The sequence below is a fragment of the Panthera uncia genome, chromosome C2, assembly GCF_023721935.1.
Source record: "Panthera uncia isolate 11264 chromosome C2, Puncia_PCG_1.0, whole genome shotgun sequence".
Lineage (NCBI taxonomy): Eukaryota > Metazoa > Chordata > Mammalia > Carnivora > Felidae > Panthera > Panthera uncia.
Genome location: NC_064810.1, coordinates 71,880,917 through 71,896,870, shown reverse-complemented (window position 1 = coordinate 71,896,870; position 15,954 = coordinate 71,880,917). Strand labels below are relative to the sequence as shown.

The window sequence follows — 15,954 nt, the reverse complement described above, 5'->3', positions numbered from 1 at the left end:
AATAGTAAATCAATTCACCAGAGCCTAATGTTACTCTCAATTATTACAAAATAGTTCCATTTTGGGGGAGTTTTTTGCAAAAAAAAAAAAAACAACAAAAAACAAAAAGGAGACATCCTTGAATAAAAGACTAATCACTACTATTTGGAAGTATAATCCTGAGTCAACACAATCTTCTTTTATTCTTTAATGTCTGAAATTATTTTACTTTATTAGATTAATACACAGAAAAATATAATTAAATATTTAATATATATATATTTAACAGATATTTGCTGGATTAATATCTTTTAAAAATCAGTTTAGCAGAAAAAGAAAAAGAAAGCCAAGTTTTTGGTCATTGTCAAGTTTAGAATACAGGAGCCCTGACTGCCACACACACCATACCAAGTATATGTGCTGCCAAAGCGAGCACCACACTTCACATTTAAAAACAAGCCCATTTCTTAAAAGTCCTGGTTAAAGTTATTGCAAAGATCAAAAACTCAGGATCATCTGGGTTAAAAATTCATAAGCAAACACTAAATTAAAATGTATATAAACATCTTACAGAGAGGAACCCAAAGGAGAAAACAATTCGTGCTTCCCGGTTTAAACTTTGCTTAAATTTTAGATTTTAGAATTAGTGCTATCATTTTTCACTTGCTTCTTAGGGTCCCCTTTCTTAGAAGGGGGACTTATCTTCAATGGACTGGGTTCAAGAATGCTATTGTAGACTGTGAATTTAAAGAATTAGGAAAGAAAGAGTTGGCCAAATCACAGGGAAGGTCAGAAAACTGAGACTATGGAAATCAAGACTAGTTTTTGAAATATATTACCTGTTCCAAGTTTTGAAGGCATTGCTGGCTCGTTTGAACAGATATCCTTCCATAACAATGCCATTTGCAGCATCTACATTATATTCTAACTTAGAATCATCACTGGAGAAATCCTAAACAAAATAAAAAAGTTCATACGATTACCAAATTTATCATAGAGAAACAGCACAAATCATAGAAAAGTTTTGTATTAAGATAGTATATTAACAGTATTCATAACAAAAGAGGAGACTTAATTATTATAATGACAATGTAAAAACACAGATGATTATATAAAATACACTCTGAAAGAGAAAACAATAGAACTTGATTTATACACTGATTAAAGGCACAAAATAATATGCATACAAATAGACAAAAGGGACAACTAAATACTATATGTGATGTCTTGTTTAAAATGTTTTCATTTTAGAGGTGCATGGGTGGCTCAGTCAGTTGAGCATCCAACTTTGGCTCAGGTCACAATCTCATATTTCATGGGTTCAAGCCCCGCGTTGAGCTCTGTGCTGATAGCTCGGAGCCTGGAGCTTACTTCAGATTCCTGTCTCCCTCTCCCTGTGCCTGTCCCCCGTTTGTGCTCTCTCTCTCTCAAAAATAAAAAAAAATAAGAAACAATAAAATGGTTTCATTTTATCCTAACATTGTATTGTGATGTGTGTAACAATTTTTTTTTTTTAATTAATATAAGGGCTCCTGGGTGGCTCAGTCAGATGGGCATCCAACTTCTGCTTAGGTCATGATCTCACACTTTGTGAGTTTGAGCCCCACATTAGGCTCTGTGCTGACAGCCTGGAGCCTGCTTCAGATTCTGTGTCTCCCTCTCTCTCTCTCTGTCCCTTCCCCACTCATGCGCTCTCCCTCTCTCAGAAACAAATAGAATGAATGAATAAATAAATAAATGATAAAAATTAAAAAGTAATATAGATATATTTAAATTGGGACACTCAGGGGCGCCCGGGTGGCTTGCTCGGTTAAGCGTCCGACTTCGGCTCAGGTCATGATCTCACGGTCCGTGAGTTCGAGCCCCACGTCGGGCTCTGTGCTGACAGCTCAGAGCCTGGAGCCCATTTCAGATTCTGTGTCTCCCTCTCTCTCTGCCCCTCCCCTGTTCATACTCTGTCTCTCTCTGTCTCAAAAATAAATAAACGTTAAAAAAAAAATTTTTTAAATTGGGACACTCAAATCTATCTCTATTCTCTAAGTATATTACTATTACGGTATTTTTTAATCTGATAGTAGTAATAACTCCACTATTAGGGAGTTCAGAAGTAGAATAAAGGCTTTTTTCCCTAAAATAAAATTTTCTTTTGTAAAGAAGACCTACAGTTTGAAGTACTGTACAGTACAGTTTAAGTTTGAAGTGCTGAGCTCACTTTTTCATGAGGATTATGGAATCCCTCATAATCTTCTGTCATTCTTCTCTTCACTTGAATGCAATTCAAACTTACAATTTTCCTCTAAGGATTCATGAAGTTTTGAAATCAGAAGCGTTATATTTAAAATATTTCCTGATGAACTTACAAAGTCATTTGTATAAAACTGCAAGACTGCTGTTATCCCGTTTTAAAACTTTAAAAAATCAGTCTCAGAACTTTCAAAATTACAGCTGGACCAATAATCAAAGTTAGAGTGCTATCCTTTTAGGGAATAGTAAACTTTCTGTCTTGAAAAAGATTCTGGCAGAAGCTAGATGACCACCTGCCAAAAATGCTGGGATGTGAGGGTCCTCCACTGGAGGGGAGGCAGAGGGAGAATTACCCAGGGGCCTTCCAAATTTAAGAGTCTCCAAAGATGCAAAATGGAAATAGACTAAATTCAGGAAAACAAAATTCATTAAAAACAAAAACTCTGCTGACATCTTTCAAAATTTAACCATAAAAAGACATGATAATCTCGGGTGCCTGGCTGGCTCAGTTGGTAGAGCAAGCAGCTCTTCATCTCAAGGTTGTGAGTTCAAGCCCCACAGTGGGCATGGAAGGAAGGAAGGAAGGAGGGGAAGAAGGAAGGAAGGAAAGAAAGAGGGAGGGAAGGAAGGAAGGAGGGAAGGAGGAAAGGAAGGAAAGAGGGAAGGAAGGAAGAAAGAAATTAAAAAGACATGATAATCCAAAATAATCAAATGAAACAGAATCTGGGAGCACCTGGGTGGCTCAGTAGGTTAAGTGTCCAACTCTGGATTTCAGCTCAGGTCATGATCTCATGGTTTGTGGGACTGAGCTCTGTGTTGGGCTCTGGGCTAACAGAGCTGAGCCCGCTTGGGATTCTCTCTCTCTCTCTCTCTCTCTCTCTCTCTCTCTGACCTCCCCTCCCACATGCAATCTTTGTCTCTAAAATAAATAAACTTAAAAAAATTGAAACAGAATCTGTAAGTGAATTGCTACACTTTCTCCTACATTGTCTCTGAAAAAAAATTAGGAAAACTTTAATGCCCTCATTTAAAATTTATTTGAGGTGGGAGTGCCTGGGTAGCTCAGTCAGTTAAGCATCCAACTCGGTTTCAGCTCAGGTCACGATCTCACAGTTAATGGGTTAAGCCACACATGGGGCTCTGCGCTGTCGGTGCAGAGCCTGCTTAGGATTCTCTTTCTCCTTCTCTCTGCACGACCCTTGCTCACTCACTCACTCTCTCTCAAAGTAAATAAACATTTTTAAAAATTATAAATAAATAATATTTGAGGCTATAATTTAATTAGACAAGCATGATGTCAGCAATAGATACAACTGAGTTTGGCAACATTCTAAAGGTTTCATTTGTAATGCTGGCAGTTTTTTAATAACCTCGATGCTACTTAAAACATTAAAATATGACCTCCTTGATATATAGAGCATTATAAGTATTTTCCTAATTTTCAACTATATTTCTTGAGGTAAGTCTTCAATTTAATTACTATTAAATCAATTAATATTGTATAGTGTTAAAATGTGACAGATCATAATTTTATAATGAAGCAACTAAAACACTGTATAAATTATATACTATAATTTAAATATATTGATGAACTGTCGAAATAGAAAGGAATACTCAAAAGCAAAAGATTAAGTGAAAATTGGAAGCCGAAGAGGTAAGCAGATCAAAGCAGCCAGATTTCACCTTAAGGGCATTTGCTTCATCAAAACTTGAAGCTTTGGTGTGGGGAAGAGAAGGCAACACCAAGATTGGCCATAAAGGGAATCTAACTGAAGCTTTTGCTTTTGAAATTGCAAGCAAGAAAGACCATTATCACTTCAATTTAAGATTATGTTAGAAGTCCTAGGGGCGCCTGGGTGGCTCGGTCGGTTAAGCGTCCGACTTCGGCTCAGGTCATGATCTCACGGTCCGTCAGTTCGAGCCCCGCGTCGGGCTCTGGGCTGACCGCTCAGAGCCTGGAGCCTGTTTCAGATTCTGTGTCTCCTTCTCTCTCTCTGCCCCTCCCCTGTTCATGCTCTGTCTCTCTCTGTCTCAAAAATAAATAAACGTTAAAAAAAATTTTTTTAAGAAGTCCTAGCCACAAGGTAATAAAAAGAATCGGAAAGGAAGAAACTACCATTATTTGCAGATGACTCTGTACACAGAACATCAAACAGAATCCAGAGATAAATTAGCATTTAAAGAGAGCTTAACAAGATAACTGGTTTCAAAATCAATACAGAAAAGTCAATTTTATTCTAGTATGTAACAAAAGTAAACAGTGAGAAAAGAAATTTTTAAAAGATAGCATTTACAATAACATATGCCATATAAGTATCTAGGAATAAATTTGACAAAAGATGTACAAGAAAATATCAAACTTTATGAAGGACATTAAAGAAAACTTCACTTTTAATATTTCAAGCTCAGAGATTAGAAGACACTGTAAAATAAAGATAGCAATTCTCCCCCATATTGATTCATAGACCCAATGCAATCGATCAAAATCTCCAAAGCTACTGTTAAGCAAACTGAAAGTCTGCTCTTGAAATTTGTAAAAGAATGCAAAATTTAGGCAACTCACTTTTGAAACAGAGAAGATAGGAGGTTTGCTTTGTCAGATATGAAGATATACCATTAAGCTACAATATTTAAAGGCAGCATAGTATTGCCACAATTAAGACAAAAAGGCCAATGAAAAGAATTAAGAGCTCAAAATAGAACTCACATGTATGCAAACATAATGTAAAACAGAGGATATAACAGAGTAATAGGAAAAGAACAAAATTTTTAATAACTGATTCTCGATTATCTAGCTATCAGATTGTGAATACAAGGAAACTGGATCTCTACTCACACCACACGTAAACAGCCAATTACAGATGGATTTAAGGTCTAAACATAAAAGGCAAATCTATAAACACTTAGGTTATACAGGAGATATACACCAACAGACACAGGGGAAGGTGCCTGAGTTCATTAATGACTAAAGCATAAATTAAAACCACAATGAGATGTCAGTATCTACCCACCAAAATTAGCAAAAATTAACTCTCACAATACCATGGGGTGGCAAGGAGCCCTGAGACTCTCACACAGTGCTGCCTGCATTTAGCATTATCTACCAATGCTGAACATATATATACACTCTGAACCAGCAGTTCTACTCCTAGGTATAAATCCATCAGGAATATGTACAGATAACCAAAAGGCATGTACATGAATGTGCATAGAATCATTGTTTCTTTAATTGATCAATTTCAATTCTTGAAAAATCTAAATAGCTACATTAGATACACTTTTCCCTTAATTTTTAGGTGACTGAATCTTTTTCCCTTTTTTTTCTTTTTTTACCTGTAATGCAGCCTTGTGTCAGCATTTAAGGGCAGAAAAAAGCAAAAATAGCATTACTTTCTTCAAAGTAAAGCAGCAATTGACTATTATTTGAAATCAAGCAAATTAATCTTAGATTAAATAATCTATTGCTTTTGTACATCACTGAGCTATGTGCACAGGGAGAGATATTAAAAGATATGTAATATTCATTAAATAATTCAGTTTAACCAAATAGTCACAAGTTTCTACAAGTATCATGACCTCTCATTTTAATTAGACACAACTGGTTCCAATTTTTAATAATCTTTCCATGGTAATACCATTAAAACAAGTTACCCAACCCAAAGTGAGTCTAACTTTAAACAAAACACAGAGTTAGCCTTACCTGAGTATAACTGGAAGGAACTAAGTTAAACATGGTTTGGTAGAAAATCTTTCCCTTAATAAATAATGTTTCTCTTTGAATGAATATTAATAACCCATCACCAAAATATGTTCCTTACTTGTGTTACTGACATCACTTTAATTTTTTTCCACTGACATCTTTTATGTCAAATCTAGTTCACTGGTATTTTAAATTTTAAAGAAACCATAACAAAAGTTGATTTGACTCAATATCATGGGAACAGATTTCTTAAAGCAATGCTAGAAGGCATATTTTTTTAGGGGAACGTACAAACACAGTGCCCCTCACCACAAATTATACAGTAGAGTTTCCCACATTAGGGGAAATAGCAAGGGTCAGCACATCTGGAGTAAATGGAAAAGCCTTGCCCTAGAAAAACCACCTTTGTGATCATGATATCTCCCCTGCCAGGTAAGTACAGAAGGCATCTTGTCATATACTTGTATTATTAGATTCAACCTCCAATTCTCTCCTTTTATTTTCAGATTACCACACAAAAATATCGCTGACTATATAAGATAAAATTATTGAGTTCCAAGTTAGTTGTATCCAAAGTTCTCCACACACAAAAATAAAAATGTGTCATATTTAAATTTTCATTTTTAAAAACATGTTTTTCAAGTATTAATTTAGCTAAGCTTAGGCATATTAACAAGAAATGCATGTGAAATTCCAATATCACCTGAGGGAGGGCAAGTGCTGCCTTAGATTAACTACAGCTGTAAAGTCTACAATACCAAACATACATGTTGATAAAAGATGTTCTCCATCCCCACCCCACCCCCAACTCCCCCCATCCCCCACCCCACTCATTCTCACTCACAGGCTTTACAGGGAATGGTGATATCCTAACTGAAATTGTAAATATCAGTTTAAATTCTAAGGGCCATTTTTTAGTTAAGGTCCTAAGAGATTGATGTTTTTGCAAACTGGTTCAAGAGCACAGCTTCCAAATATTTTAAAAGAATAATAAAATACATGCCTGACCATCTAAAAACTTTTTACTTTTCACCAAAAAATGAGGAATTTACCCAATTTAATTACTACAGCAACTCATAAGATTTGTTGCAACATGACAGTATCTTGCTGAAACCAATAACTGAACAGTTGTACAAAATGGGAATTCCTCTCCTTGAACTTTTCTCTTCAAGTACCTTTTGTTGAATGGTGGAATGTTTTTGCTCCATCTCTCTTTTCTCCTTTGCTGCATCTACAACCAGTCGATCCAACTATAAAGAGGGAAAGAGAGAAAATTATAGAGACTTAAAAATTTTAAAAAAAAAAAGGTATGATCATTTTTCAAAAACGTACTCTAAGTCAGTCCATTTAAATTTCTTTAAAAAAGCATTTTGGCTGCAACTTTAAAATGGAACTTCTTTCTTTTCTGGTATCAAATCCTTTTTGAGAAGGTCTATAACTCCTCCAGGAAAAATATTTCTAAGAACAGTTGTGGTGCTAAGCAAACGTGACAGGCGGCCTTGTCGAGGGCACAACAGGGATAACATGAACTCCCAGAATAAGGAAGAGTACTCTAGCTGAAGTTGCCTGCAGACCCACTCAGCAATTCCAGTAGTCAGAATCAAAGAAAGAAAGAAGACGCAGTGGTGATTTGTTTTCCCCAAACAGCAAAGAGTAGCAGCTAAGCTAGGGTGGGCCAACTCTCACAAGTTCAGCAGAACACATACTTCCAATCACTCAAAACGCTTCATGTTTTCAAGTTGGCTTCTTAATGTTATGATCAAATCTAAAAGGCTTAAAAAACAAACACACAAAAATCTCACCAGATAAAAGAGAAAGCTAAATAATAATTTTTTAAAATAGTAATAATAATAAAATAGTAATCACATATGGTCAGGGCATAAAATCACCACTGTTTAACATTCTTTTTTAAAAGCCCAAAAAACTTATGAAATCATAAAATCTCATTTCCTTCTTGTTCCTCTCCAGCAGAAAAGATGATTTTCCAGTATCATGACAAATGCCCTGGCTTCTTGAACTACTCTGCTGGAATAACAAACAACTGGGTCATAAAATATTATGTGAGATTACTCTCCTAGACTGTGATGTATGTCATTTCATCTTCGAACCCCCATACCTCTAACTGATTCATGTGGGGTAAATGAAAAAATAAAAATGTAAATACCAACAGGAATAAGGAGAAAGATAAAGTATTAAATGTCCAAATGTTTTCATTGATATCCTTTAGAAACAAAATTGAAAAAAGCCTTTGTAAAAAAAAAAAAAACTACTTGATTCTTTATTCACTCTCTATTACACATGATTTTTATTTTCCTGCCAGAGAATGATTCTGACCACACAATTTTTTTAATTAAAAAAAAAATACTTTTTTAAAGTTTTTCTTTAAATCCCAGTTAACATATAGTGGAATACTAGTTTCAGGTGTACAACTGGCCATAGAATCTTTTTTTTTTTTTAATTTGAGAAAGGGAGAGCACACACAAGCAGGGGAGAGAGGCGGAGGGAGAGAGAGAGAATCTTTTTAAAAAAAAATTTTTTTTAACATTTTATTTATTTTTGAGACAGAGAGAGAGCATGAATGGGGGAGGGGCAGAGAGAGAGGGAGACACGGAATCGGAAGCAGGCTCCGGGCTCTGAGCCATCAGCCCAGAGCCCGAAGCGGGGCTCGAACTCACGGACCGTGAGATCGTGACCTGAGCCGAAGTCGGACACTTAACCGACTGAGCCACCCAGGCGCCCAGAGAAAGAGCGGGTCTTAAACAGGCTCCATGCTCTGCACAAAGCCCAATGTGGGACTCAATCCCACAACCGTGGGGTCATGACTTGAGCCGAAATCAAGAGTTGGACACTCGACTGACTGAGCCACTCAGACGCCCCCATACAATCTTAATTATCACTGAATATTAATCAAAACCAAAAGAAAACACACTGAAACAGAACTATCACTACTATACATATTTGATTTAGATGGCAACTATACTACTGCACTTGAGGATCTAATGCATACACGCCTTGGTGACATGTAACATTGATTCAACGCGTAAGGCTTGTACATGTTGCACTAGTCAAATGCCCTCAACATTTTCTTATACTGAATGAATAAAATAACCATTATACCATGGTTTTATAGACTTTAATTGATGGCATATAATATTATTCATTCACTCAGACTGAAGTGAGGTACAAAGTAGACCCTAAGATTCAACTAATACTTGTAAACTTGTGTGAGTGTAACTTCCACAATAGTACTGCAATGCAAGTGATGGTTTTCTGCCTGTCGGACTGGCAGTAAACGCCTCTGCTACAACCCACCCCACTGCTATTACAGCAGAAAGGGGAAAAATTCACCTCTCTCTGTTGGAGGAGAAATATAAAGGAAAAAAAATCTTTTCACATGGTGGAGGGTTGGAGGAAGTACGAGCTGAGGAGATGTGAAGACTGACAGTCCTGTCTCCTACGTGCTCAGACTGTATCAGGAAGAGAGAGTTTGGAGCACAGCAGGGTGTGCCCCATGCTTCTATTAGTGATGGGCATTAGAAGTTTCACAGGTGCCTATTACTAGCCAGGTGCCCCCAATCCTGTGTCTGGAATCCCTTCTACTCCTACCACATCAGATATCATCACTTCTCTTTCTACTTTTCAACTTCTTCCATTTCCATCTGCTTGTATATAGGTGGAAATCCTACTACCTTAAAATAAAACCTTCCTCCAACTTACAGTCCCCTCTAGCTACTACCTTCTCCCTCCTTTTCCTTCACAACGCAACTTCTGGAAAAATATTCCCTGTTCTTCACTTGTCCATTTCATATTCATAACTACTACCCACTGTAGTTTAGCTCTGCCACTCAGACCCTCTACTCTCACAGAGGTAACAAATAACCTTCTTGCTGCTAGACGCAATAGCCCTAGGTTTACTGGACCTTTTTTCCCATATTTGTACCTACAACCACCCCCTCCTTTCAGAGATGTTCTTTACTTGGCCTGTGCTACCACCGTCTCCTGGGTTCCCACCTCCTCTCTCATCTATGTTCTCATGGAGCTCTCATACTTAACTATCCCTTAAAAATATGCCATTCTTGGGGCACCTGGGTGGCTCAGTCAATTAGGCATCCAACTTTGGCTCAGGTCATGATCTCATGGTTCGTGGGTTCGAGCCTCATGTCGGGCTCTGTGCTGACAGCTCGGAGCCTGGAGCCTACTTCAGATTCTATGTCTCCCTCTCTCTCTGCCCCTGCCCAGCTTGCACTCTGTCTCTTTATCTCTCTCAAAAATAAATTAAGACATAAAAAATAAAATAAAATAAATATGTCATTCTTAGGGCCCTGTTTGAAGCCAGATTCTCTTTTCACTCTATACTAGCAGCCCTTGACCATAACATCTTTAAGCATACTGTTCTAGCACTTACATTTTTCAAAACTATCTTTTGAAATACAAAAAGGATTTTGAGATACTTATTAACTCTCCTTGGGTCAATTCACCCACTATTGTGGTTACAATTAGCAATTATATGCTACTGACTCCTTTAATCTAGGTTTTGGTGTTTTGTTTTGTTTTTTTGTTTTTTTTTTTTTATGAGCTCCAGATATATTCACTTAGATGTCCTATCCTCAAAATTCAACACATTTAAACCTCAACTCATCATGTCCCTCTACCTTCAAATTGGCTATATCTTAAATATCCCTCAAGTCTATTTATTTCTATTACTACATGTTCCTAGTTCCAGATGCAGTCATCTCATAACTGAATTATAAAAAGAAAATCCTAACTGGCCACCTCCAACCAGGCTATATTTTCCACTAGAGTCCATATAGACAACAAAGCTACATGAAAAGTCATGTGAGAACTGAGAGGGGGAAACAGCAAAACTGAAATTAATAAATGTCTAAAATATATAATTATTTAAACTATTCAACTGCAATCCAACTTAATTTTTTTATAAATTATATTTCATGTAGGATGAGGGTGCAACATAAAATTTGACAGAATGTGGCAAGTACCTAGCCTAGGAAACTCTTGCCTTTCTCCCAAGTCTGGGTTACATGTTCCATCTGTATGTTCCTATAACTCTTTCATCCTCTGCTATGTATAGAGACAGCTAGCTGTTTCCCAATAACCATTCTCTCTTTCTTTCTTAATACAACCCCCAAATTCTAGTAGGTCACATGATTATCTGGCATTAAATCTGTATCCCCCATCTTTCCTTGCAGCTAGTGTGACATTAGGATGTACACAGAAGTGACCTCTACAATTTCCAGGAGATATTCAGAAAAAGAGAGAATGCATCTTTCTTTTTCCTCTCCTCTTTCCCGTTAGCTAGAATGTAGGTATGGTGACTAAAGCTTGATCAGCCACTTTGAACCATGAGATAGGATTAAAAAATATAATAAGCCTGCATCCCTGCAAATCAAGCGACCACCATACCAGGACTCTGACTTGACATAGGAGAAATAATACTCCATGCTATTGAAGCTACCATTATTTTCAGGCTTCTAACACATGCAAACAAGCCTAGTCTCAATGTATATTCCCAGATAGGGCACTTAGTACAAAAAGTAATAATAGTCTGGTGACATGTTGGTTTCCTCCAATAGATTAAGTTCTACTTAAGTCTACGTAAGTCTACTTAGAGTTAGGGAACAGTATGGCAACTCATGGCATATGCTCTGCATACCATCCCAACACACATACACACACACACACACACACACAGAGTATTTACTTTTGGTCCATGAATGCAATTCTCGTTATGCTCTTACCTTTTCCTCATTTCCCTAAATTCTATTTTTCATCCTTAACCCCCCTGTCCTCAAAAGGTAATACGAACCTATGGGGGGGGGGGGGTGGGAATCACCCAAAAATTGGTACTAATGAATCCAGAAAGCTCACCAATCAGCAAAAAAGAATGTCCCAGAACAAATTAATATAAAGTTCTGCTAAGTTATCAAAAATAATTTGAATACAATGAAATTTCTCTATAATACTGTTATACATATATACAATTCACACGTGTGTATGTATAAAATGAAAAAGTTCCCAAGAGTTCCTTAATCTTAAGATTCTAAAAATTGTATTATTCAAAATAGCAAAATATACATTTTTTGCAAAATAAAAAAGGAGCCCTAACTTCAAATGAAAAATCAGTAGGATTTTTTAATTATCCAAATGTAAGATATGAAAAATAAACTGAGCCACATATACTATGAAACACTTTGTTTTTAAATTTTCTTTTCAACACCCTCATATACTATCTGTAACACTTTTTAAAAATTTTTTTATGTTTCTCTTTTTTTGAGAGAAAGAGAGAGAGAGAGCAAGGGAGGGACAGAGGGAGAGAGAGGGAGAGAAAAATCCCAAGCAGGTTCCACATTATCAGTGCAGAGCCAAATGTGGGGTTCGAACCCACGAACCATGAGATGACCTGAGACGAAATCAAGAGTCAGATGCTTAACCACCTGAGCCACCCAGGTGCCCCAATAGCATAGTTTTAACTTTAATCTTATTTTTGGTTATACACATTTAACCCACACATAAATCATCTGTAGCATCAAACTTCTTTATTAAATAAATGTCATATTTCCCAAAATGCTAAATTTCTTTAAAAGTACAGATCTCAGAGCAAAGGCATCAAAAGAAAAGAAAAAAGAAAAACAAAAGTGGGACTTAATCAAACCAAAAAACTTCTGCAAAGGAAACTATCAACAAAATGAAAAGACAACCTACTGAATGGCAAAATATATTTGCAAATCATATATCTGATATAAATGCCCAAGATATATAAAGAATCCATACAACGCAGTAGCAAAAAGACAAACACTCTGATTTAAAAATGGGCAGAGGATCTGAGGGGACATTTCTCCAAAGGAGCATACAGATGGCCAAAAGGTATATGAAAGGGTGCTCAACATCACTAACCATCACGAAAATGCCAATCAAAACCACAATAAGATAGTACCTCATGCCTGTCAAAATGGCTGTCATCAAAAAGACAAGAAATAAAAAGTGTCGATAAGGATGAAGAGAAAAGTGCACTGCTGGTGGGAATATAAACTGGTGCCGTCACTATGGAAAACAGTATGGAGGTTCCTCAAAAAATTAAAAGCAGAACTACCATATGCAGAAGAAGCAATGTCTCTTCTGGATATGTACCCAAAGTAAACAAAGACACTAATTTGAAAAAATATCTGCATCACTACGTTCGCCACAGCATTATTTACAATAGCCAAGACATGGAAACCCCCTAAGTGTCCATCAATAGAAGAATAAGGGAAATGTGGTGTATATATATACACAAGGGAATACTATTCAGCCATTTTTTTAAAAAAAGGAAATTTTGCCATTTGCAACAACACAGATGGACCTTGAGGGCATTATGCTAAGTGAAGTAAGTCAACAGAAAAAGATAAATACCATATGATCCTACTTATATATGAATCTTAAAAAAAAAAAAAAAAAAAAAACTCACAAGATACAACAGACTGGCAGAGGTTGGGGAGGGGGCCGAGTAGACAAAATGGGTGAATGGGGTCAAAAGGTACTCCTGGAAATGTAATGTACAGCATGGTGACTATAGTTAACACTACTGTATTGTATGTTGAAAGTTGCTTAAGAGTAATCTAAAAGTTCTGATCACAAGAAAAAAAAAATTGTAACTAACTGGAGTTATTTGACTTTTGAGATGGTCATTTGACCTATATTTATATGTATATGTATACATACATACACACACACACACACACACACACACACACCTCAAATTATTTTATATAGCTGAAACTAATGCAATATTGTATGTCAATTATATCTCAATTAAAAAAAAATACACAGATATCAGGGGTGCCTGGATGGCTCAGTCAGTTGAGCGTCCAACTTCGGCACAGATCATGATCTTATTCTTCCTGAGCTTGAGCCCCAGGTCAGGTTTGCTGCCGTCAGTGCAGAGCCTGCTTTGGATCCTCTGTCTTCCTCTCTCTGCCCCTCCCCAACTCTCGTGTACACACGCGCTGTCTCTCTCTCTCTCAAAAATAATAAACATTTTTTAAAAATACAAGTATCAATGTATAATACAGAATCAAGCAATACAGTACAATATTACCTGTGCACCAAGATCCTTCATGTAGGGCCCAAGTTCACTGAATAGATCATATCCTTGATGGAAGAAGGCCAAATGGGCATACATAAAAGATAACATCTAATAAAAGAAAAAAAAGATTAGCATCTTAAAATCAATTCTTAGATAAATACTCTGAATTTTTTTAAAAATCTTGATCTTATCTAATGTTTAAAAATTATTCCTTTAGAGCCCAAAATATCAAACCTATTTAAAATTGAAATTGGGTCATTTTTCTTAAGAGTATTTCAGAAATATATGTGAAGTGAGAATAAATTTTATTTAAAAGAAATCTCCAAGTGGTTTAAAAATTTAACAATGCCCCAAATTTTAGTTGTTTAGATTATATCCAGACGATCAAGATTCATACAGTAATAATTTAAAGAATCAAGTATTCAATACTTTCACCATCTTCCCAGGTGCATTATAAAATATCTATGTGCCTTTCAACCAAATTCACTGGAAAACTTTAAATTGCAAATAAAACATTAAAAGATTAGAATGGGAAATATGAAGCTCTCAAAATAAAACAATCACACTTTATAACCTGCTAGGATCACTAAGCACAACCCAAAGCAGGGAATGCTAATTTTTTTCTCAAGATACTTAAAGGAGTCAACAGACTTTGCCAATATGGAGATTTCTGAATATTCATTCCCAATATACAAATATGATGCTAATGGGTTAAGATTTTTTCCAGGTTTTCCTATATTTTACCTATTTGTGAAAGAAAAATCGGCTTTATTTTTATTTATTGTTTTTATATGGGAAGAAATTTAATTCAATCACAATACTGAAAGAATCCTTCAAGCATCCCTCTATGTTAGCAAGATGAGGCATCTATTTAATTTTCTGAAACCTAAAATAGGTCATAAGGTCTTTAACATTCAAGAATGCTTCAAAAGAATTTTTTTTAAGAGAAAAGTCAATTAAATAAAACAAACACAAAAGGACAAAGCTCAATAAAAGATTATTCTGGAATTAGGTAACAGTAGTTGTGCAACTTTATGAATATAATAAAAAACAATTATATAAAAAAGAGGGTGAAAGATTAATAGCTACAACTACATAAAACATGCCTACACAGCAAAACACATAAGCCTATTGAAAGGTTAGTGATAAAACTAGAAAAATACAATGGCAAAGGGTAAATAGTCTTAAAATATAAGACATGTTACAAATCAGTATGAAAAAGATGAACACTCCAACAACCACAACAACAACAACAAAAGAGAAAACATAAGAGGCCAAAAAATATGCAGAAAAAAATTCAAACTCATACACATTTAATACAAACTCATTTGTAGTAAAGAAATGCAAAACTGAACAATGACATGACATTTTCTATCTACCAAATTATAGGTAGAGTGGAAGAAACTAATACCCAGTGTTAGTAATATAGTTCACTTTCACACACTACTAGTGGAAATGTTGTGTAAGTCTTAAAATTTAACATTATTTTTTAAAAGTTTTAATAAATGCTTAAACCCTTTGACTCTTAGCCAAATCTCTTGTCATAATATATCCTAAGGAAATTATGATAATAAGTCATATTGTTTATCAGAATGACCACTAGAATATTTTTAAAGTCAAAAACACGGAAATTACTTTAAAATCCATTAATGGATAAAATTAATTTATGGCATATTCAAGATCAGCAAACTATGACCTGCAAACTATATCCAGCCCCATCATATGTTCTTGGATGGCCTATGAGCTAATGTGGTATTTACATTTATTAATGGTTGAAAGAAAATGAAAAGATGGCATGAAATTCACTACAGACGAAAATTGTATGAAATTCAAATTTCCATGTCTATAAGAAAAATGTTTTATTAAAACACAGCCATTCTATTCATTTACATATTATCTATGGCTGCTTTGTCTCTCTCTCTCTCTCTCTCTCTCTCTCTCTCTCTCTCTC

At 35.6% G+C, this 15,954-nt stretch overlaps 1 protein-coding gene and 1 non-coding gene across 5 annotated transcripts in view; both read right to left on the bottom strand.

Moving 5' to 3' along the window:
• The window catches only part of ACAP2 (ArfGAP with coiled-coil, ankyrin repeat and PH domains 2), a 151,975-nt gene that overhangs the window by 36,619 nt on the left and 99,402 nt on the right, over positions 1 to 15,954 (bottom strand). For all 4 annotated transcript variants that reach the window (XR_007457289.1, XM_049628374.1, XM_049628373.1 and 1 more), the window contains 3 exons: positions 14,016 to 14,111; positions 7,099 to 7,173; positions 819 to 931 (listed from right to left, as the gene is read on the bottom strand). Coding sequence is in view for 3 of the 4 variants with exons in the window: in XM_049628374.1 (XP_049484331.1) it covers positions 819 to 931; positions 7,099 to 7,173; positions 14,016 to 14,111 (284 nt within the window). In the remaining variant the exon portion in view is untranslated. The remainder of the gene's footprint in view (positions 1 to 818; positions 932 to 7,098; positions 7,174 to 14,015; positions 14,112 to 15,954) is intronic.
• LOC125922267 (U1 spliceosomal RNA) lies at positions 6,202 to 6,363 on the bottom strand. The gene has a single exon (XR_007457685.1). It is a non-coding gene; the product is annotated as a U1 spliceosomal RNA (small nuclear RNA).